This window comes from Malaclemys terrapin, chromosome 14 (genome assembly GCF_027887155.1).
Source record: "Malaclemys terrapin pileata isolate rMalTer1 chromosome 14, rMalTer1.hap1, whole genome shotgun sequence".
Taxonomy (NCBI): domain Eukaryota; kingdom Metazoa; phylum Chordata; order Testudines; family Emydidae; genus Malaclemys; species Malaclemys terrapin.
The window spans coordinates 8,388,679-8,414,612 of NC_071518.1; the positions used below are offsets into that span (position 1 = coordinate 8,388,679).

Genomic DNA, 25,934 nt, shown 5'->3' on the forward strand with positions numbered 1-25,934 from the left:
CTCACCTGGTTTAAAGTAAGGACCAAGTTCTATGTAACTTCTGCCCAAAGCCACAAGTTTAAAAAGCCTAGTCCTGAACTAGGAGAAATCAACAAAACTAAACTTGCTATTGGGTTTTGTTATGAAAGTTGTGCACAGTTCTAGTCATTAACAAGTGACGTAAAGGTTGTGTCACCTCCCCTGGGTCTTGTAGATCATTGCACCACTGGAAAGACCAGCAGAGCTCACAAACTGAGCACAGATCAGTTACATGGCCATGTCTGGACCAGAGCACTCACACTTTGGTCACTTAATAATATCCTCTGAAACGTAAGAGTACAGAAATCTCATTTGCTTACCAAGATGCCTGGGCATAGGTATAATTTGAATGGCTACTCATGCATACCAGAAATCTTTTACTCACAACTCTAGAAAGTATTGTAAATTAAAATTTAATGAAAAAAAAAATAATCAGGATTTACAACAAGATCCATATCAGTTTTCAATAGCAACTGCCTCTAGACTTCTCTTTGCAACGTCAAACCGATGTTTGGTCCTCTTTTCCCTCCCCATCATTTAATTTTCTAAGCCAAAAAGTTTTCAATTTTTTAAAATTTTTACCTATTATTATTATTATAAAAGTGTGTAAAAGCTAAGAACCACGGAAGTAACAGTCTACACCTAAATGTACAGGACGGGTAGCATAGCACCCTTTGCAACCTCACCACCATTCAGTAGTAGTAGTTACCTTCACGTGACCCTCACCCAAAGATGTTCGACCACATGTTCTCTAAGGTTTCAGAAACTGTTTTCTTTTTCTTTTTTTTTTTTTTTTTTAAAAATGAAGATTAGAAAGAGATGATTAGTTACAAGGTTCCCAAGCTGTGTCATCTTCCCCGATCCTGATGCTTCTTCGTTTTTGTCTTTTTCTTTTTGTCCTCCTTTCTGGGTTTCAATGCACAGACGCACGCAGACACACCAGCAATAGCTTTGGGAAGGTCAGTTCCTCTGTACCACTTGTTTTTCTCCTTGTCATATACCTGGACAGTTTTGGAGAAGACAGTGTCTTCCCAGCTATAGCCTCCAAGAATATAAATCTTGCCTTCCCAGACTGCCACTCCAGACTCACTGTTTGCTTGAAACAAGGGAGAGACTCTGGTCCACTGGTTACACTGAGGGCTGTAAGACTCCACACTCAGAATGTCAAAGCGTGCCATAGTTTCTATGTTGTCATCACTGCCGCCAATGGAATAGATATTGTCCTCCAAGGTGCACATGCTGTGCCACCCCCGAGCAGTGATCATTGGCCGCTTTTCCTCCCAGACATCTGTGCGGTAATCATAGCAGAGGAGATTTTTTCTATAGGGACCAATTTGGTAATCATGGCCCCCGGAGATATAAACAAATTCCTTGTAGACAGTGCCAGCATGCCCATAAGTAAACCTAGGATAGGCAAACAACAACAACTTATTGGTTTTGCAGACTAGTGCAAATATTTAACAGTGATTGTTAAATATCAGTGCTGCCCACACAGTTAAGAGGTGAGTGATTTCATATCTGTTAAATTTTAAATATCACTTGTAAATGTAACTAAATTATAATAAAAAGTTAGTTAGTTATTCAACGGGGGTCCACTAAAGAGTAGTTTGGGCATAAGCTTTCGTGGGTAAAAAACCCACTTCTTCAGATGCATGGAGTGAAAATTACAGATGCAGGCATAAATATACTGACTTCATGTTCCATGCATCTGAAGAAGCGGGTTTTTTTACCCACGAAAGCTTATGCCCAAATAAATCTGTTAGTCTTTAAGGTGCCACCAGACTCCTCATTGTTTTTATGGATACAGACTAACAAGGCTACCACTCTGATACTAAAGAGTAGTGTTGGTTCAACTTTCTCAGCAGCATGAAAAAGGCTTTAGGAAACAGCAGAAGTAGCACGGCTCTCGCTAGTATTATTAAGTAGGTAATAAATTATTTGCGTCTATTAAAGTCCCAAGGAAAGTGTGGAGGAAAAATAAGAAAGGAAGATTTGCTGGGCAAGGAGTAGTTATGAAGGCTTTATGGGAGCAGTGATATCATCTGAGAGTGTGGTTCCTTTGGCTTCCAGGAGATGGAGTGTAACTCATGGAGAGTCTAGCCTGTGCTAAATTTAGGATTGGTGAAGTGGCGTTATATGAAAATAAAGACAATTCACTAACTGAGTGTGGGATTTTCAAAACCAATCAGCTTTAACTTAACTTGACATCAACTCCCATTGACTTCAACAGAAGCAGAGTTAGACCAACGATCAGTGTTTTTGAAAATCTTACCCTAAATCTGTATGCCAAGGAGGTCTTTCTAACCATAGCATGGGCCAGGTAACATCATCATCCATAGAAAAACAGCTCCAAAGTACCTAGAGCCTTAACTTGCTTTATCACCTTTTTTTAAAAGGAGATCAGATTCTGACAGAAGCCAGTCACCTCAGAGAGAATTACCCACACCTGCAAACAACCACTGTAACTTTTTGCTGGGGATTTTTTGTTAGTTTGAGAGTCCCCAGTGAGAGTCCACAAACTCAATCCTCAGAACTCCCATTCCCAAAATTTAGGAAAAAATGGGTTTAGATTCGCCAATTAGAGAAATATTCAAATTTAAATCAACTGGGGGGAAAATGGGGGAGAGGAGTTCTACATTCCTCCTTTGCAAACCAGGACCACTGTTCTGGGATACCCTATACATCTAAATATGGAATATGATCAGAAGATCCAGGACTGTCTGCAATACAGCTTAAGGAGGCAAGCAACAGTCACCTGTTTAATTTCTTCTGTTTTAGTTTTGCTATCAAAATTGCTGATGACTGAATATGCAAAAAAAAAAAAAAAATATTTAGAGTTATATTTCCTAGAACAGCAAACCAAGCTCAGAAAACTCTCTCAGGCTCTAGAGGAATAGTGCTCCGTGACAGGAACTCCAAAGAGAATTCTGAGGCTGTTCTCGTTACGTCGTTGTAAGTTTACAAAACGTAAGTTTTGAAACCAAGTAGTGGATTAAACAAAAAATGGCATTGAAGATGGATACAAGTATCAGATTATTAGAATTCTCTCACTCACCACCCCTGAAAAGACAAAACAACTCCCCTCTTCCCCCCCCCCCACCTCTGCATGCATCTAGTTCAGAAGCAGCTAATTCTTAGACAGTTATATTTCCCCCCATTCTTGCCATATAAGAATTCAACATTTCTATAAATTATGTTACAGCAGAAATAGATTATAGTTAAAAACACTTCCCTCCTACCAGAAATCTGGGATTGCCATAAAGGAATTGGCAGACGATGCTATGATTAGCTCTCTCTACTTTCCCATTTGAGTCCAACATATCTCTCTGTAACAAAGACATGGACAGCTGGTAAAGTCAGTATAAAACCAGAAGCGCATGCTACTTCCTACAGGGTGACTCGCACCCCTCCAACCCTATCTATTCTTGTAATACAGCCATTAAAAAACATGATTCCTGAAGCAGCTATTTTAGCTTCACACTGAAGTGGTTTAAACAGTTAGGCCTAATCCTATGACAGCCGAATCCATATTAAAATCAGTTTAGCATGAAATGATTTAAAACCATGCTTAAACATGTCAAGACTCAATGTGCACAGAACCTAAGAGTTGTTTTTATTTCACAGAGCAAGATTCTTTCTTGGCTACAGACTGCAAACTCTTTGGGCCCACTACCTTAGCTTCTTCCATGTCTATATAGTGCCAAGAATAAAGAAAACCAAGGTTTATCTTAAATTATCATGTAAAGAGAAGATGAAAGATGTGTATACTTGTTAATCCAGCTGCATGCAAAAGCCCATGACCCAGCACTCCTTCACAATACTTCTGTTTGGATGATGTGTTATTGAGACATACAAGCAAGCTCCAACTATAGGACGCAGAAGGGTCCTTGAGATGGAATACAAAGACTACCACAGTGCCGTCTTACTTGGTGAAACGGGGCCAAGTGGCTGGCGAATGGCCGTCCGAGTAGCAGCACCATTCATACAGAGACTTTGGAGTGAAGATGCCCCAAGACTTTGTTGCATTTGACCAAGTCAAGACTCTCAGAAGAGGCTTATAAACTCTACATGAAGCGAGAACAAGTTGAAAGACATTCCAAAGGATGATCCAAACTCAGATGTTTTGAGCCACAGTCTGAATCTGCGCTAGGACCTTTCAGCATGTCCTCCCCACACAAAACTAACTGAGTTTATAGATGATGCTGAGCAGCCGCTGCCCTCATTTAATACAACGGGAGCTGGCGCTGCTCCGTAGTTTTGAGGGGGGAAAAAAGAGAGGAAAAAAAAAAAACCCACACAGGCTATATGCTGTGTTGCATTCTGTTGTACTGCTGATGTGGAAGGATCAACAGTGATCAGCGCCCATCATGGCAAATCAGTCCACCATGGTTTTTTGTTTGTTTTTAGAGACAATTCTATTGACACTGAGTGAACTCAGCTGACTTTTACCTATACCAACAGGACAGCAGAGTATAGTAACGGCTGAGCGAGGAACCGCATTTGACAGCCCCCTTCAATCACGGCTGGAAAATCTAGCATAGACACAGGCATGGAAAATGCCCTGAGATTTCTCCTTTCTGCCTTCTGACTGCTGAACAACTTCACTGGATAGCATGAGTTCTGCTGTAGGCAGATTCCTGTGAAACATCAAGTTGTCCATCCCGTCATTACTTTCTAATGCAGCCGACGATCTGCTGAAACAGCCTAGTCGTGTTTCAGCTAATCTGACTTAAAACGTGCTTGTCCACAGCCACACAACCCAAGCAGACTTAGAAATCATAGCAAATGGTTTCGCACACTTAGCTTTTGTCACCTTGAATTCTGCGCAAACACCATTGCTTAAGCCTTTGAAACGGATGTGGGTACAACAGGACTGCAGTAGTTTTAGAACAGGCCCAGTCATGCTCCCATTGAAGGCACTAGGCATTTTGCCGTATGTGTCTAAGGGAATGTTGTCAGACCTGCTGAGCAGAGGTGTTAAAGAGGAAACGGTTTCAAGCCACAATATTAATTAGAGATGCTGTGCCAGTTTCGAAGAACCTTCCCCGATGCAATGCAGCGTGAATTACAGCTTCTGCTGCAGTAGAGCCATCCCGTGACTGCGAGAAAAGCTCAGAATTTCTCTTAAAAAAAACCAACAACTGGATGAGCAGCACACTCTTCACCTGATTTTCTGAAGGACTAAGGGCCCACAACTCCAAGTCAATGGCAGCTGCAGGTGCTCGTTCTTCAATGTTAGACAGTGCCTGTCCTGCAAAAATATTCCTGATATTATTAAGGTGGCCTGACACTTCCCGTTAGAAGATCCTATTTTCAGCTGCTTATAATTTTGCCAAACTTTAATCATTCGGGCTGAAATTTTCCATGCCAAGTGTCCACCTCTGATGGAATTTAGAAACCAGCCAAAACGGTTTAGCCATTTTCAAGTACCAGGCTGAGGTTTTGTTTTGCTCATGTCAAAAATTCTAGTAACCATTTCTTTGAAAAGGGTGAGCACCACCATACTTTAGATCAGGGACTTAAAATATGGCACGGGCGTGGAGGGAGGTAGGCCTCTGTATCAGGATTTCGCAGTCTCTATGAAAATCTGTCCAAATTTGACAAAAATGTAATATAATTTTCACCTGCCCGGGAGAAACGTCTTCAATTTTAGCAGCTATAATCTTCAATGATTCTGTCCTCACTGAACATGCTCAAAGTCCTCACAGCTCCTACTGCTAGCCAGACCACACATGTGCCACCCCCACCGAGTGACTGAGCATGGGCTGTCTAGTATAGGCCTACAGAGGTGAAGCTTTCTTTGCGATTACTGCTCCAGTCCAGGGTGGGGCCAGGTTGGAGGGGGTGTAGGAAACTGACTGAGAGCAAGAGGGGTGTGTGCAAAGACTGAATTTGGCTGAACATGGATACTGGGATTAGGAGCCAGGGGAGTATGGGACAAAGGAGACTGGGACTGGTTGGGCAAAGAAACTGGGAGCTAGTTTGTTGGGGGGGGTTGGGTGGGAATATGACACAGATTGGTGAGGAACTGGGGGAGAGACTGGGACTGGCTGCCAAGAAGACAGGAACTAAGAACCAATGTGTATGTGCTGTGGGGAGAAATGGGGCTTGGAGGACAAGAAACCGATCTGACAAGGAAACGGGGAGAACTACCACTGGATCAGCAAAGAAACAGAGAAGGGACTGGGGGGTGGAGACTGAGTGGGGAGGAAGGGGAAAGACAAATCGGACAAGGAACCTGGAGGGGGAAAACTAGAACTGGCTGGTCAAGGGCAATGGGACTGGTACAAGGAGCTGGAAAGGCGAAGAGAGGACTGGGACAGGAACAGATTGGAGGGGATAGGACATACAGGGTCATGGTTGGGGAGGGAAGGGGGTGAGGGGAGATGCAATTATCTGTGACTACTAGAAAACACTCCCCTCCAGAGCCTATAATGAAACCCAAGATTACAGAGCCTCACCATTCCTCTGCTGTCAGCAAACAGTTGTGAACCCCACTGGCAAAGCGTGCGTCTGATCACCCTCTAGTGTTGGTATACATAAATGATGACAACCTACTACTGCTATCAGTTACTCCTTTAGCTCAAGTGGCAGAAGTCTGTGCAGAAGATCTAAAGGTTCGAATCCTGCTGATGAGCCCACGTGGGGGTCAGTATGATGTCACATATTGCAATTTCTATTTTTTTCGGTTTACTTTAAAAACACCCCACAAACGAGGAAATTACACACACAAAAACCCATGTGACAAAATAGTATGTGGACATGTAATTAGAGACTATCATAGTGGATATGCACAAGGGGGGCAAATTAAGACTGAATGAACCACACATTTGCGAATTTTTGAGTGCTTGACTAGGCTACCTTACTAATGTTCTTTCAATGTAGTGTTTGTGCATGTCTGCAAAATACTATCCAGCCCCGATTAGTAATGTCTTATCTGAAGGACAAGTTCTCACACTGTGGAGAGAAAGCAGGAGACTCCTTTCCTTATTCCTAGGCTAGGCAGAATTCGTTTGTTTTTTTCTCCCTGGTTTCAATGATTAATATCGATTTTTTTATTTTAATTTTTACAGTTGTAGGAAATTAAGAGTGGGGGAAGGGTTAAGGCGGCGATGACAGTAAGGCTGCAAGGGGCTCCCTGCACAGCTGTGGGGCCCAGAATATCCAGCTGCAAGGTGCAGGGAAAGCTGTGGACCTGGTCTGGCAATGTGGAGACCCCCGGCTGGGACTGCAAGGAGGACGACAAGCCCCCAGTGATGAGGCAGGCCACCCCGCTGCTGATTGGCTCCATCCCCAGGCAAGAGCCATTCAACAGCAGGGTGACTTCCCCCACAGCTGGGGGCTCACCCTCCTCCTCACAGTCCTGGCTGCTGGTCTCTGCCTGCCCCACCAGGACCGCAGTCTTCCCCTCACCTTGTGTTTGCTGGAATCCAGTGTCACCAGCCCCATGGCTCTGCATGGAACCCTCTGTAGTTCCTCTGCAGCAGAGCTACTTGCACAGCCAGTGGCACCAATCCCTGCAGGTGCAAGATGCAGGGCCGGAAACGGGTGGGAGGCTTCACTCACGCTGGGTAGGTCTATACTTACCTCCAGGTCCGGCGGTAAGCAATCGATCTTCTGGGATCGATTTATCGCATCTTGTCTAGCAGTTGGTGGGTGACCCTGGAGTGAGGTTTTTTGGGCCAGAGGGGCAGGCTAAAAGAGCGTTCTTGGTGCAGAGCAAAAGATGCTGTTTCCTGCTATTTGTTTCCTTCTGCATTCAGAGAAACCGCACTTTGTTCATTCTTTTTGTAATGTAACAAAACTGCAAAGAAAACACCAGGCTCCACCAATTTCTACTTCCAACTGGAACATCCCCAAGCCTGCAAAACTTTGACTAGCCACTCAGATCAAAAAGGGACAGCAATATTAACATACTTGCAGAATGCCACGTAACAGGAATTGCTGTAGTTGCCACAGGAACATTATTTGACCGTGAAGGGGAGGGTGTGGGTCGGATTGTCCACAACTGTATTAAAATGTAATCCACATGTGATCTAGGGGGGGTGGCTTTCCATAGGCACAAATGGCAGTTAGGCCCTTAACTCTCATTTGTGTAGAAACCTCGCCCCCATACCCAGGAGGCCGGGGGATTTGATGGTGTTTAATCTCAACTGCCAGACCCACATATATGTGCGGAAGAATATCTGCCTCTTGCTTCTCAGGAGCACTGAGCCCTGTTGTTGGTCCAGGTCATATTCACATAGCTACACATGTCCAATACAGAACTGGAAAAAGGAGACCTCTCTGCTATCCATGTCTACACTAGCTGTCTAGGATTCTGACAGTTAGCAGCTAAGGACTGAACTGTTAGCATCAGAGAATAAGAAACACACCACAAATTCTAGGCAAAGTAGATTCTGAAGGGTTCTACTGGAGATACCACCTAATAACAACCAAGCAAACGTGACCACTGAAATCAGAGGCTGCTGTGCACTATGGTAATACAACATGAGCAGCAGCTACCTTTACGAACCTCAGAGACTCATGCAATATCATGAACTGCTACCATACCAGTGGGAAAGATCTCACTACCCCCTTCAAAAGGTCACCACCTTGAAGTTCTAGGTATCAATTTGGGATGTAAGTAAAATCAAGTGTTAATGGTGCTCACGGTACAATTAAATCATCCTCAGGAGTGGAACAACTAAGTTTTAACTTGGACTGCACACTCGTGGCACATGGATCTCTCCATATTGGCATGTGTACAAGCAGCCAACATAAAAATACCCGCAAGGAAGAGCAGGTGGCAAAAAGCCCAAACTAGAGGACATAAAATACATGGTGCTAAAGGTACCCACCCAATTAATGCCTTGCACTGAGATCTAAACAATCTGAAGGGATTCCACTGAGACCAACCTCAGAAAAGACAGTCTACAAACACAGAACGTGAAATGAGAAGGCCCTTTTCCTTGCCCTGTTACAGTTGTAACCTCAAGGTGGAGACCAAAGACAACCCCAGTGGATCTCAAATTCATGGCCTCGAGGAGACAGCTGCTCAGATATCATGGGCTCAGATTATTCCTCTTTTTCCCTCCCAGGATACTCACATATAGGACTGAACACAGTGGCTCTTGGAGAGTTCTTTTCTTTAAGGAAAGCATGGTTTTCTAAACAGACCACTGTTACCTTGGCAAGCCTGCTATATAAGACCAGGCGTCTTTTTGAGGGCTATAGGTCTCAGCTGAAGAAAGAGCCCCATTTTCATTCCTCCCACCAACAGCTACCAGCATATCTGTAATGGCTGCAAGGTAGAAATCTACGCGTCGTTGTCTCATGGAGGCAACCTGCAAAATAAATAAATAAAATAAAATACCGACATCCTCAAACAATCGGTAAGTTGATTTAAAGAGTAGGTTTAAGAAGATTTGTTTCCTCCTATGAGTTTTAAAAAGGGCTGCTATTTGTGTTTGCCATACATATTAAGACAACAATAAAACTCTGCTCTTCTGTAGCACATGATACATTAGCATTGACGTTAAAGGTCATAGAGGGATAATGGAAAGCATCTAAAGCTGTATCTACACTTGGAGCTAAGGGTGTGATTCCCAGCTTGCGTAGACATACTCACGGCTAGCTCTCTTCGAGCTTGCATGCTAAAAATAGTAACAGAGCTGTGGCAACGGCATGGACTAGCTGCCCTGCATAGAAACCCACCTGGACTGCACTGATATGCACTTGAGCAACGAGTCGCTGCCCGTGCTACTCCAGCTACAATACTATTTTTAGCTAGCTTGATAAGAGCTAGCACAGGTATGTCTACGCGAACTGAAAATCACACCCCGAGCTCCAAGTGCAGATATAGCCTAAGAGACAAACCACTCTATTCCTTAGTGATACACGGCCCATCTCGCAATATCCTGTGCGCCCAGAGATACTGCGATAGACTCAAACACTGAACCCCAGAAGGTTCTGAGTACGCAAAGAATGGAAGATCAGTCCAAAATGTAGTATCGGTTTAATATTGGGAGGGAGGGGGTTCTCTACTCAGACATGGAAGGGGAAAGACTTGATCCAATATGTTTTCCATCTTTAACTACTCTGGTCCCTGTATGGCCTTAAAAATCTTGCACAGTGATCCTTGCACAGCGCTTTGGGCCAGATTTTCATAGTTGTTTAGGCACCTAAAGATGTAGATGGGTGCCAAATGGGATTTTCAAAAGTGTCTAAGCAGGTTAGGTGCCTACGCCCCAATGGGAGTTGAAAATCTGGCCCCTCGTCACTACCAATTTTGAAAAGTCATAGTCTTTCACTACTGGTGTAACTACAGTGTTCACAGAAGTTATCCAATTAGCTGTTTCTACTGAGAGGGGTGTTTTACGTTTTCAAACATAAATATACGGGTATATTTTAGTGCCCACCACGAATGTTCTCCTTCCACCAACAAAGATAAAAATAAACATTAAGGACTTTAAAAGAATAAGATGTAATACAGCTTGAGTCTCACCTTTATCCACTGGTTACAGCGGGGATCATACCTATATAGAAGATTTGAAGCTGCATCCCCTCCATTGTCTCTTGAAAAGCTGCCTCCAGCTATGAAGATGAAACCTCCCAGCACTGCAACACAGTGGTGACTTCGCCTGGCTGGGAGTGGCGTTTCTGTTATCCATTGCCCCTTTTTGGTGTCCAGGAAGCAGGTATCATCGCTTAACTCCAGACACCGTTCCGAAACCTCCCCACCCACAAAGAGGAGCCTCTCTTCATTTGTACGCAAAGCCGTCCGCTTGTTCTGGAGCACTGGCTGGGCTGTGACGTTATTATGATAGTTCACCGCTTCTTCTATAAACCCCTCACAGTTTGCTTCCTTCGGGAGAAGAGAGCAGACAGCAGGCTTGACTCGATGGAGGAGGTCACTCTTCGGTATCAAGGGAAAATGAATGTTGTCCAGTACCTGGTAAGCCTCGTTTTCTCTTTCCGGGTATTGTGTCAGCCACTGCAAGGCGGCCTGCAGCAAGTCGTGCTCACATTCCTGCTGCACGTTGCTGCTCCCGAGATACTGGCAGAGTTTTTGGATGGAAATGTTCTGCAGGAAGTTAGGCGTGAAAGAGAGTGTGCCAAAGTTCTGCAGGATGAAAGAGTCGATGTAGGAGTCCAGGCGTTTCAGGTTGTAAATAGAGGCCAGCTCTTGAAGGTACAGGTAGTTCTCCTCGCTGACCTCATTTTCGAGATACTCACAACAGAAGTCAACCACCTTCCAGATCTGCAGCAGGTGAGCTGTTTCCAGCACATAATCAATGTTGCCACCATCTAAGGACAGCTCACTGCCATACAGGAAATCCACCACAGCTTTGAGACCAATATAAGAGGCTCCAAATAGTTCGACCTCTTTTTGATAGGCCTCTCGCATGCCAATGGTGAACATGGAGTTGAAGTAGTCACTGCAAACAGCTAGGAGATTCCGGTGGGCAGGGACTCTTTGTTCGTCCACCACCAGAATAATATCACAGAAAAGTCCTTGGTGTCTCTGCTCATTCAAACTCTGAAGAACTAGACTGGGGTGGTCAGCCCATCTGTACACCTGAAATAAAGAATTTCACTATATAAATCCGTGGTACGCCCACACCTTGAATACTGCATGCAGTTCTGGCCATCCTATCTCAAAAAAGATGTATTAGAATTGGAAAAGGTACAGAGAAGGGCAACAAAAATGATTACGGGTATTGAACGGCTTCCATCTGAGGAGAGATTAAAAAAAGACTGGGACTATTCATCTTAGAAAAGAGATGACTAAGGGGGGGATATGATAGAGGCCTATAAAATCATAAACGGTGTGGAGAAAGTAAATAAGGAAGTCTTATTTACCCCTTTACATAACACACAAATGATGGGTCACTCAATGAGATTAATAGGCAGCAGCTTTAAAACAAACATAAGAAAGTACTTCATACAACGCACAGTCAACCTGTGGCTCTGATTACTAGGGGATGTTGTGAAGGCCAAAAGTATAACTGGGTTTAAAAAAAAAGAATTAAAAAATTCATGGTGGACAGGCCCATCAATGGCTATTAGCCAAGATGGTCAGGGACACAACCCCATGCTCCAGGTGTCGCTAAACCTCAAATTGCCAGAAGCTGGGACTGCATGACAGGAGATGGATCACTTGATAATTGCCCTGTTCTGTTCTGTCCCTCTGAAGCACCGGTCATTGGCCACTGCCAGAAGACAGGATACTGGGCTAGATGGACCATTTGTCTGATGCTATATGGCCATTCTTATGTCCTTAGAAATTATATCAGACAGCAGCTTCCTTCAGTAGATGAAGTGTTCATCCTCACAGAAGAGCAGATATTCTTTTTCACCAGGTATAAGGACTTGCACCGCCAATGACCTATTGAGTCTTTTAAAAGTAACCTACTACGTATAAAATATATATTGGGAGTGGACAATGTTCATACAGCAATGCTTGCAGTTTGATCATTCAACCCATGTATAATAATTGTCGTGCTGGGTTTGTGTCCGATTTCAGCAGTCACCCTGCCAAGACTTACGTGAAAGCTACTCCTATGGTAAATCTTGGCAGGATGGCTCATTTGTAAGCTCCTTGGGGCACTGATTGTATCTTCCTCTCCGTACAGATCTAACACACCTCATCTGCACTCAAATAATAATAATACTGTTCATCCGTGTTTAGAGTCACCTAGTATGATGGTAACCCATTCCCATTGTTGCTATCATCCAGAAGCTAAGGTAGTTTTCATTTTTAATTGTTGCATATTATATATCGGAGGTCTAGAATGTGGTACATGGTCTGTCAAATGCTAGACCAGTATTAACAATTATAGATGTAGAGAAGGTTACATCAAGGTTGTGTGTTGGGATTCTGCCCTGTGACCATGCCTCTACTTACACTGTGGCACTATATCAGAGCTGGAACTGTGCTGCAAGGGATTAGAGAAAATTCAAATAAGCATCCCTAAATTGGGGAAGTTTTACCAGTTATATCGATAAGTATACAGCTATAACTTGCCATGTGGACACATACTTTCTGATGTAAGAGTGGCTTTTTTAGGTTCATCTTCAACCCTTTCTTAGGCAACACAAAAAAATACACTATTCTATTGGAATAAGAGTGTTCACACAGGGGGGGATTATACCAGTATAACCATGTCGGTTTAAATTTGCACCTTAAATTATTAAAATCGTTCCCCATGTAGACAAGGTCTTAGAATTTAAGTTCCTCAGGGCAGGAACTATGTGTTTGCACAGGACCCAGCATCATGGGGCCCTGATCTCAGTCAAGGTCTCCAGGCACTACTGTAATACCAGTAATAAATAACAAAAATAGCACTGAAAGGGTCTAATTAATCATAGAAATGTTAAAATGCTGTCAGCAGACTCCAGGGTGAACCCCCAATGACAAGTGGAATGTATTTAAAACTTTAGGAAGTTTTTATCTTTGTTAAAGCATTTTTCAAAAGCAGTCATAAGTAACGTCAAATAAATAAGAGAGCATGCAATGACACGAGTGTGCTATATGGAGTCTCCAAAAGGTAAACCAGTCATTTTGGGCAGGTTCTGCAAGACGACAAACTTTCATTAGATAATGACCAGATAATAGCAGACAGCTTGTAACACCCTATTCTGAAGTCCTCAGACGTATAGATATTGGATTAAACTAAAAATAATATATGCTCTCTTCCCTTTGTAACAGGATTATCATCTCTCTCTCTTACATTCTTTAATACCATCATCTTGCATAACAAGATTACAGCAGAATTTACAAGTTACCAAAGGCTCCTATTTATTAAATAGGAGTCAGCAGGGTAATCCCGAATGCCACTTATGACAACTTGTATTCCCTGACTTCTTGTCTCAGTGGAGAAGTGCTGCCACTTTGAACACCGAGCATAAACTGAGCACACACACGGGACTATGCAGTAATGACTCAAAATACGTTAATACACTTCACCTGCTTGCCAAGTCATCTGTTCACTCTTAGAACATTGAGAAAAAACGGATAGCTGCAAAAGCCAAGACCAAGACGACTTTGACATTAAAAACTAATAGTTTCCCCATGCTAGTTATATTCTGTATAACAGGTTTAAAACTAACTAGTAATTCTAAAGTTAATAAATAATAATAGCAACTGCACACGCAAAAGGACAAAACAATGCTGTTGAGATTATAGATTTGTAAAGTGATTATTATTATGCTACAGTTTTTAAATGCTACATGTGATCTGCGCAGTGGTAAAGGGACAAGATTGAAAGTCATGTATTTTAAAAATGTTTATTTACCTGTTTCTCAACGCTTGTAGTTATTATAGCCGAGAAAAGTTTGAAGTGCCATTTTACTCTGGACTATTATTAATGCTTTACTCTTTGCTTTTCATTCAACTTTGACAACCAAGATATTGAAACTGACGATTTTAGCTTTTCTGGCTCCCTTGTACTAGCATAGGGGCATAGTGTGCAGAGCAATATTGAAATACAATCCTCCCCCATTTTCACTGAGATTAAATCAAATTAATGGAATCATTATTAACAATAAGGATTTACAACACTTAGTCTCCATTTCTGCATCAGAATCTACTAGTATAGACTACCGTGGGATCCCAACTGAAGCCAATGTAGCTGTGCACTGGTGCAGAAACAGATCCCAACAGCACCCTTAGCCCTTACATAGAAAGTGAACGTTATGCTTGTGAGCAGTGCCACTGAGTTCACAGAGAGTGCTCACATGTGCAAGTGTTTGCAGGATCAGGGTTCGAATTCATACAAAACCTAAGCCTGGGTATAAAATTTAACTTGTCTCTTTAACAAATCTTAAAAAAATTCAATTCAGCAACAAAATTAAATATACCCCCTTTGAATTACTGGAGAAAAACCTCTAGATACAGAGAAGGATTACGTGTTGCCAGTATGTGCCATTTTTAAAAATCATGAATCACTCTGAACAGATGGCCTATTTGCTGCAGTTTTTTTAATTGCAGCCAATGGAATAAACTTACATTTTAAAATCACCTTGTTACATGCTACATTATATACCTAGGAACTAAATATCCAGTTGTTTCATCATGGTTGTCTCACCCCCCCCTTAAAAAAGGAGAGGCGCCTCTTTCAAAGTAATCATCATTTTAATTATAAGTTTTAGCAAGCAATGCAGAATTCACTAACCTTGGAGGATTCACTTATCTTGTGCGGTCGAGAAATTCTCGTTTGTCTGGTTGCCTCCATTATAGGATGATTTGTGATACTTCTAGAACAGAAAACAGAAAATAAGTTCTCAGCATATGAGCCTAACATCAGCCTCTCAATGATGGCCAAACAGTCACATAGTGATAAAAAATAGACAATAGGAACACTTACATACACCTGTATATATTGATCTATCCATTAAAAAGAGTTCAGTGTTGAAAATAGATTCTCTAACCCCCTCTCTTGGTCTTATTTTGTCTTTTGGCCAACAATTTGTTTTATCAAGTTTATTGATAACTTCAATGTACATTAATGTATTATCAAAGCTCATCACCACTCTTTTAGTTACGTACCAGTATTATCAATGTCATCACACCTCTGAAAATATTGCTTATTGGTTTACTGCTAGTCCCTACCACACCATGAGAAGTCTGAACAGTAATAGGATACAGAGCTTTCTTCTAGGTTGCTGGTTCCAATCCAGTCCAGGTCAGTAGCCCATGGTAGCTGAAGGGAGTTTGGTGGGTTTCAGTCTAGTTTTCATTAGGACTGTGACTATATCACCAAGATCACCACCATAACTAGTTCCCTTATTAGGAGAGAGACAGAGGGTTGAACAAGCCAGAGAAACTGATCTACCAGATTACACCCACAGATGGTCCTTGAGGCACATTGGCAAGGTAGTGTGAAGGAATAAATAGATGACTTCATTTTCTAGTGCTATTAATACAGCACCTTTCACCAGCACTAAATTCACTTTAAGAAGAAAGAAAGAAAGTAACCAAAAACATTGTATTGGAGTTCGCACCCCCCTGCCCCCCTGAGAAGGGGCAGATTGAGTTGGAGTGACACACTTCTTGTCCATTTATTTATTTTAGGAGCTTGTATGACTCAAAAGAGTTTCTCTGACAGTTCTAAAGCTACATCGCAGTTTGGAATCAAAAACCCTTCAGAGAATCCCTCTGAACTATTTAGCTATTGCAGGCAGATTCGGCCACAGGGATGGGGAGGGGCACGGGCTCAAAAAGCAATGTGCAGCTATGTCAAACAGCATTTTTGAGCCCAGCAACAGATCAACACACAGCCCATTAAAGACATTTTGTCTCACCACCGACTGGTGGAAATTTACCTGGAGCTGCCCAGGTCTGCCTGCTTGAGAACAATGGAGAGAGGTCACTCACCTCCACTGAGACCTACGCCTGCTACCCTGAGCAGAGCTGTCATTTGAAAGAGAGTTATGGGTTTGGTCCTCTCCATAATAACGAGGCTGAGGAACCACCACATCATTTGCCTCAGGATTTCTTCTATAACAGATATTCACAGACTCAGATACATGGACAGAGAGACAGTGGCTGAGGGAATCCGCTCTGGTGAGAGGTAAGAGATTCCTCTTCAGTTTTAATTCAAAGCTATTACCTCACCCAGCTTGGTTTAGTTTTTCCACACACATTTATAATCTGTAGAGCCCTTCCAGAGATCAGGTTCTGCAGGGGTTGGGTGTACGTACACACACACACACCACACACAATTTAGCTATAGTCAAGCGAGAATCTGGCAAGATGCACTGAAACCCTGAAAGCAGAGAGAAAAGCGGGGAAAGCAGCAATCTGGATCACTCGACTTTTACATTGCATTTTATTGCAATGCCTCAGATCACTATTTGGGGGGGGGGGGGGGGAGGAAGGCAGAGTTGCCCTGACTAACGGGGGTGGGGGTTAACTAACTACTCTCAGGTTTTGCTGTGCTCCACTTGGCTCAATGCTGCAGCATGAGGCATGTTCCTGTTCTTTAGTGCAATTGGGACGGATGAAAGGCTGGGACCCAATGCCGTCTAGGTACTAAGAAAAGGAGAGTTTACCACAGTGCAGCGTCCCTACAGTCTCCAGGCCGGAGTGCCAGCTGCCCCAATGGGACTCAGCGCCGCAGGCTGGTGCTGAGGCTGTTCTGGCCGCTGCTGGTGTCTCTCTCTCCTCTCCCTCTGCAGCCATGTCTCATCCAGGAAATGCTGGCGGGATTGAAAGGGGAAGGAGCCAATAGGGAGAGAGGAGCTGTGCTGTTTGGAGGGGAGGAGAAGGGTATAATAAACGGGGTGGGATTAGGAAAGGCTGCTTGACATCAGGCCAAATTACTGCAAACAAACAACAAGCAGCCCCCAAGCCAGGCAGCTGCTGCTCTGGCAGCCAGAGGCTCAGTCCGTGGGAATTAATATTCCACTCAGGCAGGGACTGTGGTTCCTTTCTGCCTTGCCCAGGGAAAAGGTGCAACGTTGGCTTGCAGAAGGCAGGAGGAGAGGGGAAGGGACAGGTTACTACGGCCTCCTGCTCCCAGTCTTAGCTGGCACACTTCCCCCTGCTCTCAGGGCAGCTCCTGATCATGCTCTTAGGGCCCAGGCCTGCCATTACCTGACCCTGAAAGTCAGTGGAGTTACTGCCCTACAGAAAGTTACCAGCATGCAGTGATTTTTGCATGACCAGGGCTTTATATTGTTCAATTACCTCCTGCAGGGGGAGAGGAGTTAATGACTTTTAAGTTAGTACGCACTGCTCCCCAGCTCTTCACACCTCCTCATGCCTCATTATCCTACCTGATCTGCCTCTCTTCCCACCTGCTGCAGGGATACCAAAGCTAACAGCCAGGACTGCTGAAGGGTTGAGCCTGGCTGCTGGACTCCCACTTCCAAACAGATCTCAGCACCCGCTTACTGGCCAGGCCCCAGCAAGGGATAGGAGTGGAGAGAGGCAGCTCTAAGATGCTGAATATCTCTTGACTTTCCTGGGAGTGGAGGGTTCTCAAATCTTGCAGGATTGGGCCCTGAAGGAGACGTAGACTCCCAGCCAGTGCGATTTTGAAAGTAAATCCTGGCGGGAGGCGAGCTGGACTAAGCCTTTGTGCTCAGCAGACAGTTGGATGCTTCCTTTAAAATGACTAACTATTCTTTTATTATCCTAGAGCACTGGTTCTCAACCAAAGGTCCGGGGACCCCTGGGGGTGGGGGGTTCTGGAGGAGGGCCAACCAGGGCCCAGCATTAGACTTGCTGGGGCCCAGGGTAGAAAGGTGATGCCCCACTGCATGGGGCTGAAGCCCACGGCCCTGAGCCCCACCTCTGAGGGCTGAAGCCGAAGTCTGAGCAATGTAGCTTCGTGGGAGCCCCTGTGGTGTGGCACCCCAAGCAATTGCCCGGCTTGCTACCCTAATGCCAGCCCCGGCTTTTATATGCAGAAAACTAATTATTGTGGCACAGGTGAACCGTGGAGTTTTTATAGCATGTTGGGGGGGGGCGGGTTCAGAAAGAAAAAGGTTGAAACCCCCTGTCCTAGAGGATGCCCATTTTTTTGGGTAACGCTCCACACCAAATCCCTACCACTTAAAAAGTTATCCCTTGGTAACGGGTTGTATGGCAAATATCTAAACACAGCCAAGCCTAATACAACCTGTGAAGTTTTCCTAGCACTTCTTACATGTGATATTTGCAACTATTGTTATAATTCCATGATTGTTTTGGGGGTTAGCAGCAGTAGGTGTGTAATGCAAATAAGGTAACTGTTGCAAATATTAGAATGAGGACAGTCACTGTAAGAGACTACACTATTACTTAGGTGATGATGATTACTTAGGTTCTATTTAACATTGTGATGTTAAAAATCTCTGTAAAGGGGTGTGTGCGTACCTAACACGTAGCCAAGCCATCAAAAAGTGTTCATAACAACCCCAGTAACCATATGGTCTTTTTATTTATCTGGATATGAAACTGTATGTCCTCAGGAAAATACAACGAGGACAAAATGCAGCAGCACACCTCTTCAGCAACTTGGGTTGCTGTGAGCACGCACACCTGTGATGCCCACAATATCCACCACCCCTGCGTGCACGCACTCATGCATACACCCAGGATTTGCAGCCTGACCAGCAGCAACTTCTGGGCAGATTTGTGTTTGGAAATCCATCTGCACCTGAAGGTGCATAGAGCAGCCATTCCATGTCTTCATTCTCCTAGCCCCTGGCTGCACTGTTCAAAGCAAGCAGGGGTCCTGGTGGAGCCTGGGAGGAAGCAGGGAGAATGAAGCAGACCCACAGCTTCCCCCACCCCACACTATGGGTTCCACCACTCTCGGGGGGTGGGGGATTTTTCTACCCTCCCCTCTGTCCGTGGCCCAATGAGTGCACCATCATAGCAGGGTCACTTCATGAAGGGAGGTGCTGCTCTCCCAGCAATGCATGGGAAGCTAGAAGCAAAAGATGGCCCAGCAGCGTGGAATAGTCGAAATAGCTAGAAAAGAAAGGGCAGGAAAAGAGCAAAGGTGTGATGGATGAGTGGTGACGGAGCAGGGGCAAGCTGCTAATGATCCAGTTTAACTTATAGTCTCCCATGGCCAAAAGCCTCTGGGAGCCTTAACAGAAATCCCATTACATGCATTCCCTCCTCCCACTCTCTCCCTCTGGTCCAATGACTGTTCTACTGTGGATAAATACGTACACAGTCATTGGGCCAGGGAGTGAGTGAGAGTGAGAAGGACTCTGTAGTCCAGTGGTTAGGGCACCCTGGTGGGAGACCCTGGGTCCAGTCCTCCACCCCCAATCACTCTTTCATTATTTATCCCCCATGGAACAGCTTCAATAGGAGAGAATGAGGGAGCCCCACATCAGACTATCCTCTAGCCCAATGGTTAGAGCATCCTCCTGAGAGGTCCTGTCTCCTCTACTGGAGAGAGGGCAAATGAACCTGGATCTCCCATGCAAGAGCTCTAACCACTGGGAAAAACTTATAAGGTGGGCAGCGTTGGCGGCACTTGAATGGGACCTGATTCAGTCAGCGGCCTTTCAGCACACCTAGTGGACTGGGCCCTGCATGCAACGTCTGTCTTCCCCTGGTTTGTGAATTGCTTTCCTGCTTAGGTGGGAGACAGGCATCTGGATGCTAAGAGTGAGGCAACAGTGCGAATACCCAGAGGCAGAAACTTAAGAGCCTATTGGTTTTGGTGGATGGTAGTGCAGCCACAAACGGAGAATATCATCACTGAAGAACAGGCTGGCTTTCATGCTGGAAGAAGTACCACAGAACAGATTTTCAATCTTCGTGTTCTATGTGAGAAGTACTTGCAACACCAGCAGGACATCTGCCACGTCTTCGTTGACTTCAAGTTTGACAGAGTATGGCATGAAGCTCGCTGGGAACCACGGAGAAGTACAATGTTGGTCATAAGCTTATTCTTACCATTGAACAACTGTATGCCAAGGCCAGCAGTGCAGTTCTCGTCAATGGCACAATAGGAGAGTGGTTTCTCAGCACTGTTGGAATCCAGCCAGGCTGCCTTCTTTCACCTACACTGTTCAACATATACTTGGAGCGCATAATGACTAATGCCCTGGAAGATCACATATGCACAGTCAGCACTGGGGGGGCAAACAATCTCAAATCTTCGGTTTGCTGATGATATTGACGGCCTGGCAGGTAGCGAAGATGAACTTGCTAATGTTGTGAAACGATTGGATGAAACCTCCTCAAAATACGGCATGGAAATCAGTGCAGAGAAAACCAAGCTGATGACAAACAAACGTGACGGGATCAGCTCACATATCACTGTCAGTGGACAAGAGCTGGAGACAGTGAAATGGTTCAAGTATTTGGGGCAATCATCACTGATGAAGGATCAAAGGTAGAAATTCTGGTGAGAGCTGCGCAAACAACAGTGGCAAAGTTAAAGCCAATTTGGAGGAACAAGAACATCTCCCTGGAATCCAAACTGAAACTGCTGCCCGCACTGGTCATCTCCATTTTTATGTATGCATGCGAGACATGGACCCTTATGGCAGAACTTGAATGGAAAATACAGGTAGTGAAGATGAGATACTTCCGTAAAATCCTGGGAATTTCCTACTTCGACCATGTCACTAATGAAGAGGTCCGCAACATCATCACTCAACGCGCTGGGTCATCTGAAGACCTCCTGACGACCGTGAAGAAGCGCAAGCTGAAGTGGTATGGCCATGTAACACGATCATCTGGCCTATCCAAGATCATCCTCCAAGGGACAGTACAGGGGAAGAGAAGAAGAGGTAGGCAGAAGAAGAGATGGACTGACAACATAAAAGAGTGGACAGGAATGGACTTCACGGAGACTCAAGCACTGACATACAATCGTCAAGGGTGGAGATGATTGGTTGATTGCTCATCATTGATGGTGCCCCAATGACCAATGCGATGATAATGATGATGAGTGCAGCCAAAATTGGGACTTAGGTGCCTAAGTACCTTTGTGGATCTGGGTCTGTGTCTCCGCCACAACTCTGGGTCCCTGGGGGCTCCCACCTCCCCTGAACTCATCAAGTTTCACCAAAAGGGCTTCCACAGGCAGTTGCTCCCAGGATTCCTCTTTATAAGTGGCTCTCAACAGCAGAGGGGGACGCCACATAACATGGCCTGGGGCTATATTATCTTTCCAGTAGCATCGCTGCATCCCTCTCCAAGACCATCAAGTTCTCCACTCACATTGCTGGAGCTGCAGCCAGCCTGCCGAGGGCTCCTGTAGAAAGAGGCAGATGCAGCAGGCTAGAATTGCCCCTCACCTGCCACCATCACCACCCCATGCGAGGGGAGGATCCATGCCCAGAGTGGGAGATGACTGGCCCCAGAATTACCATTGAAAAAGACAGTGCGCCAAAATCGCCTTTGTTACACAGGTGCAAATTTGGTGCCAACTACCAAAGCAGATGAAGCGGTTACTTTTTTTCCCCTCCAAATTCCCACCGGCGCATCTGAGAGCAGTGTTTTATCCTACATGCCTGTAAAAATAAATACAGTTCTCTATAAAAGATTTGCCAAGAGAGAGGCGGCGAAGAGAAGGAAGAGAGGGGAAGGAAGGAAAGTTTGTCAGTTAAAATGCAGCCATGGTAAGGGCATGAATTTCCAGGACTGACATAATGTTCAGGGGTCACTGGCATGTCTAAATATGAACACTGAGGTTCCTGATTCATTGTTCTATCTACGTTAATGTTCCACATCCCTCGGGGCTTCAAATATTCCAACTACAGAAGAGCAGAGAAGTGTACAATTAAATTGTGGATGGTTGAAACTTGACCAAAGCTTGGACTTTTTTCTTTCCAATTATAGTGATATCTGACATCACCTACCTCTCATCTGTGTGACCTCAGTAGCTCAGGAACTAGCAAATGATGAGAATGGTGGACTAGAAAAGTATTTTGTATATGAGCAATTAGCTGTTAAGAAAAAATTGAGATCACTCAGGCTTTCAAACAGGTCCATAAGGAATGGATGGAAAGTTAGAACTATTAAACCAGGGGCGGCCAACCTGTAGCTCTTCAGACGTTAATATGCGGCTCCTTGCATAGGTGCCGACTCCGGGGCTGGAGCTACAGCACTAACTTTTCAATGTGCTGGTGGGTGCTCACTGCTCAACCCCCAGCTCTGCCCCAGGTCCTGACCCCTCTCCACCCCTTCCCCTAAGGCTCCTGCCCCTCCTCCCGAGCTTGCCATGCCCTCGCTCCTTCCCCTTCCCCCCTCCCCCAGAGCCTCCTGCATGCTGTGAAACAGCTGACTGTGGTGGGCAGGAGGCACGGGGCGGGACGGGGAGGTGCTGATCGGTGCGGCTGCCAGTGGGCGGGAGGTGCTGGGGGCGGGGAGCTGATGGGGGGCTGCTGACGTATTACTGCGGCTCTTTGGCAATGTCCATTGGTAAATTCTGGCTCCTTCTCAGGCTCAGGTTGGCCACCCCTGTGTGTGACCACACTGCCATCTAGTGGCTGTAGCCTACCAGAATGTAGGGTCTGATCCTCCCAGATGCTGAGTGCCCTCAACTCCCATTGATTTTAATGCAGATTTATCTCTACTCCACTGACCTTAACTGTACCTCAATCATTGAGATTCACTGCTGGGATTAGCCTGATTCGCTGTGATTTGCTCAATCATCTGCTTACATGGATCTTCTTGCAGGATCAGGGCTTCCAACTGTATAGTGGTAAGCCACATGCTTTATAATTAACACATCAATTGGTGATCTCACCCCCCTTTCCTTTCTCAGCAAATATTTAATAAATGAATGCTGTGCTTGAGCCTTCTACTATGTGACGGGGTGTACCGGCCCTGCACTGGAGCAGAAGGGGTTAAGGCAGTGATCTTAGCAGTAGAAGCCACGCCCCCTCGGCCCTGCTGGGCTTGCCTCAACTGTTGCTACAGTATAAAAGGGAGCAGCTCAGTTGGGGTGGACTGCTGAGGAAGAAGGATGTGCCTTGCTGGCTCCAGCCCAGGAGCAGCCAGGCATTTGGTCGGAGGGAGCAGGAGACGCCGCGGCCCAGACAGGCACCCTGGCACCAGCAGAGGTCCTAGAGAAACTGAAATTGCCACCTGAGGCACCCCAAGACCCTGAAGGCACTCTGACTTCAGCGACAGGAGACACGACAGGAAGCAGCCCAGGGTGGGACTAGCCAGTGTCCCTGCAGCAGTTGGGGTGTTCGGGTGGCCCACCAAATCCCCCTCCCATGCACTCTGGCCATTGGGGTGTGCCTCCCTGAAGACAAGGGGAGTTCCATGGAGTTTGGTGATTGGGGTGTGCTTCCCTGAAGACAAGGGGAGTTCTGTTGACTCTGGTCATTGGACTACACAGCCCTGTGGCCGAGTGCAACCATATTGACTTAACCATGGGGCTACCACACCTTTACCCCTCCCTTAGGGTGACGGGGTGGGGGGCAGGTATTGGCCCTATGACATACTACTAAAACTTCATCACTTTTACAAAATATACAACAGCGTATTCTGAAATGCTTCTAATAATTCATGTATATGTAGTGTTGTTGTAGCCAGGTTGGTCCCTTGAAACATGTGTTAACTATTTATGCTAAACAATCGGTTCTACTTTGTATTTAGCTGTGACACTGAGTCAATTTCCCAGACCTGAGGAAGAGCTCTGTGTCAGCTCCAAAGCTCATCTGTTTCGCCAAAAGAAGTTGGCCCAATAAAAGATATTACCTCCCCCACCTTGTCTCACTAACCAGGGCCGGCTCTAGGCACCAGCAAAACAAGCTGGTGCTTGGGGCGGCACATTTTTAGGGGCGGCATGGCCGGCGCCAGAATGCCGCCCCTAAAAATGTGTCCTGGCCGCCCTAGCTCACCTCCGCCGCTGCTGCCACAGCGCGCGAAACAGCTGATTCGCGCGCCGCTACTCGCCCTCCCTCCCAGGCTCTCAAGCCTGGGATTGGGGGGAGATTCCGAGTGGCCGTGGCACGGCGCTGCTTCTCCCCCTCCCTCCCTCCTAGGCTTGAGAGCCTGGGGGGAGGAGGCAGGGCTTGGGGATTTGGGGAAGGGGCGGAGTTGAGGCGGGGCCGGGGGTGGGGTAATTAAAGAAGTGGGGGGGGGGGCAAAATTGTTTTTGCTTTGGGAGGCAAAAATCCGAGAGCCGGCCCTGCACTAACCATTAAAACTATTTACAGTTGTCAAGGGAAATGAACAAAGTATGGTGTACACAATGTGATGCAATAGGCTCTTTTTTTTTATCGTGGTGGTTCATTTATTTGAAAAATTCAGTCATTCACAATGGGTCTCCAAATCTTCAAGAACCAGAGAGATTCTACTGTAACTGTCTAGTTTTCAGAACTCTGATTTTCTTCACTATTAATTACAACCTCTGATTAATGGTGACACTTTTTCAGGGACTTACAGGCTCGGGTATACATCTCCATTCTTGTGCGTGCAAATTTTACAGCTGCAAATCCACCTCTTCTTCTCTAGCTCTGTAAGTCTATGTCCCAAATGCCAACATATGCACTGGGGTTTTGGTAACATTAGTTTGAACTAAGCAACAGAGGGTCCTGTGGCACCTTTAAGACTAACAGAAGTATTGGGAGCATAAGCTTTCGTGGGTAAGAATCTCACTTCTTGACATGCAAGTTTGAACTGAGTGTTTGTAATTTGCAGACCAAGAGGGGGCGCTAGCTGCCTCTGAAACACAGAGTAAAACCCGCCCACAAGCCTACAACGACCCAGGCGCTGGCACGGCCCCAGTCACAAGTTGAGACCTGGGGTAATCCCGACGGAAATGCGAAATCACCCACACCCAGAGTTCAAGATCTTTAATCTTCCTGCCACGGTTAAAAGCTTTTGGCGGGCTTCCCTTCTTCTTTCCTGCCCATTTGATATGCAGCACATTATTTTACCCTTACCCTACTTTAAAAAAAAACTTGCATCAGCAGAATCGCCTATTTATTGCATTTATGGAGCATTCTCAGGTGGTTTGCTCGTGTTCTGGCTCTGCCCTCCCCCACTTCCTTCTGCAAATTCACTGTCGTCACCCACCAGGATACAGTCCCGTTCTTTCCCATCTCCTACCTGCACCAGCTTGCTCCTTGTCAGGTGTCCTCCCGTTGGGCCACCTCTAGATCTTCTGGAACCACTTCTTGACCCAGAGGAGTAATAAGGGACCGTGTCATCTTGCACAAGGGCTGTCCCTGTTTCCTGATCCCTGGTGTGAGTGGATATGTAATGCATCACTTTCTGTTGGAGCCCGGGGGGGGTGGTGACCCTAACACACTCCGCCAACGACTCTCTCTAGGAGAATCCTCTTCATCATCCCCATGAAACCAGTGACAAATCTCTGGCAAGATTATTTTTTTTGGTCAGTTTCATGGGCTTCCCGCACCCTCTCGCTAAAGCTATGACATCATCGCATTTGCAATCCCAGTAATGCTTTGCAGAGGAGAATGGGGAGGGGGGGGGGTGAAAAAAAAAA

General features: G+C 45.5%; 1 protein-coding gene across 3 annotated transcripts; it reads right to left on the reverse strand.

The window, feature by feature from the left end:
* Positions 1 to 25,781, reverse strand: KLHL36 (kelch like family member 36). Of its 3 annotated transcripts, none has more exons than XM_054049182.1 (5): positions 25,535 to 25,781; positions 15,177 to 15,255; positions 10,505 to 11,578; positions 9,187 to 9,344; positions 1 to 1,422 (listed from the first exon to the last, which is right to left on the reverse strand). In XM_054049182.1, the coding sequence occupies exons 2-5, from the start codon at positions 15,234 to 15,236 to the stop codon at positions 867 to 869; spliced, it is 1,848 nt and encodes a 615-aa protein (XP_053905157.1). In that variant the 5' UTR covers positions 15,237 to 15,255; positions 25,535 to 25,781; the 3' UTR covers positions 1 to 866. The 3 variants fall into 3 exon arrangements, with proteins under 3 accessions (XP_053905157.1, XP_053905156.1, XP_053905155.1); XM_054049181.1 differs by having other exon boundaries at positions 15,177 to 15,258; XM_054049180.1 differs by lacking the exon at positions 25,535 to 25,781 and adding an exon at positions 17,056 to 17,174 and having other exon boundaries at positions 15,177 to 15,258.
* Between the last annotated feature and the right edge of the window lie 153 nt (positions 25,782 to 25,934).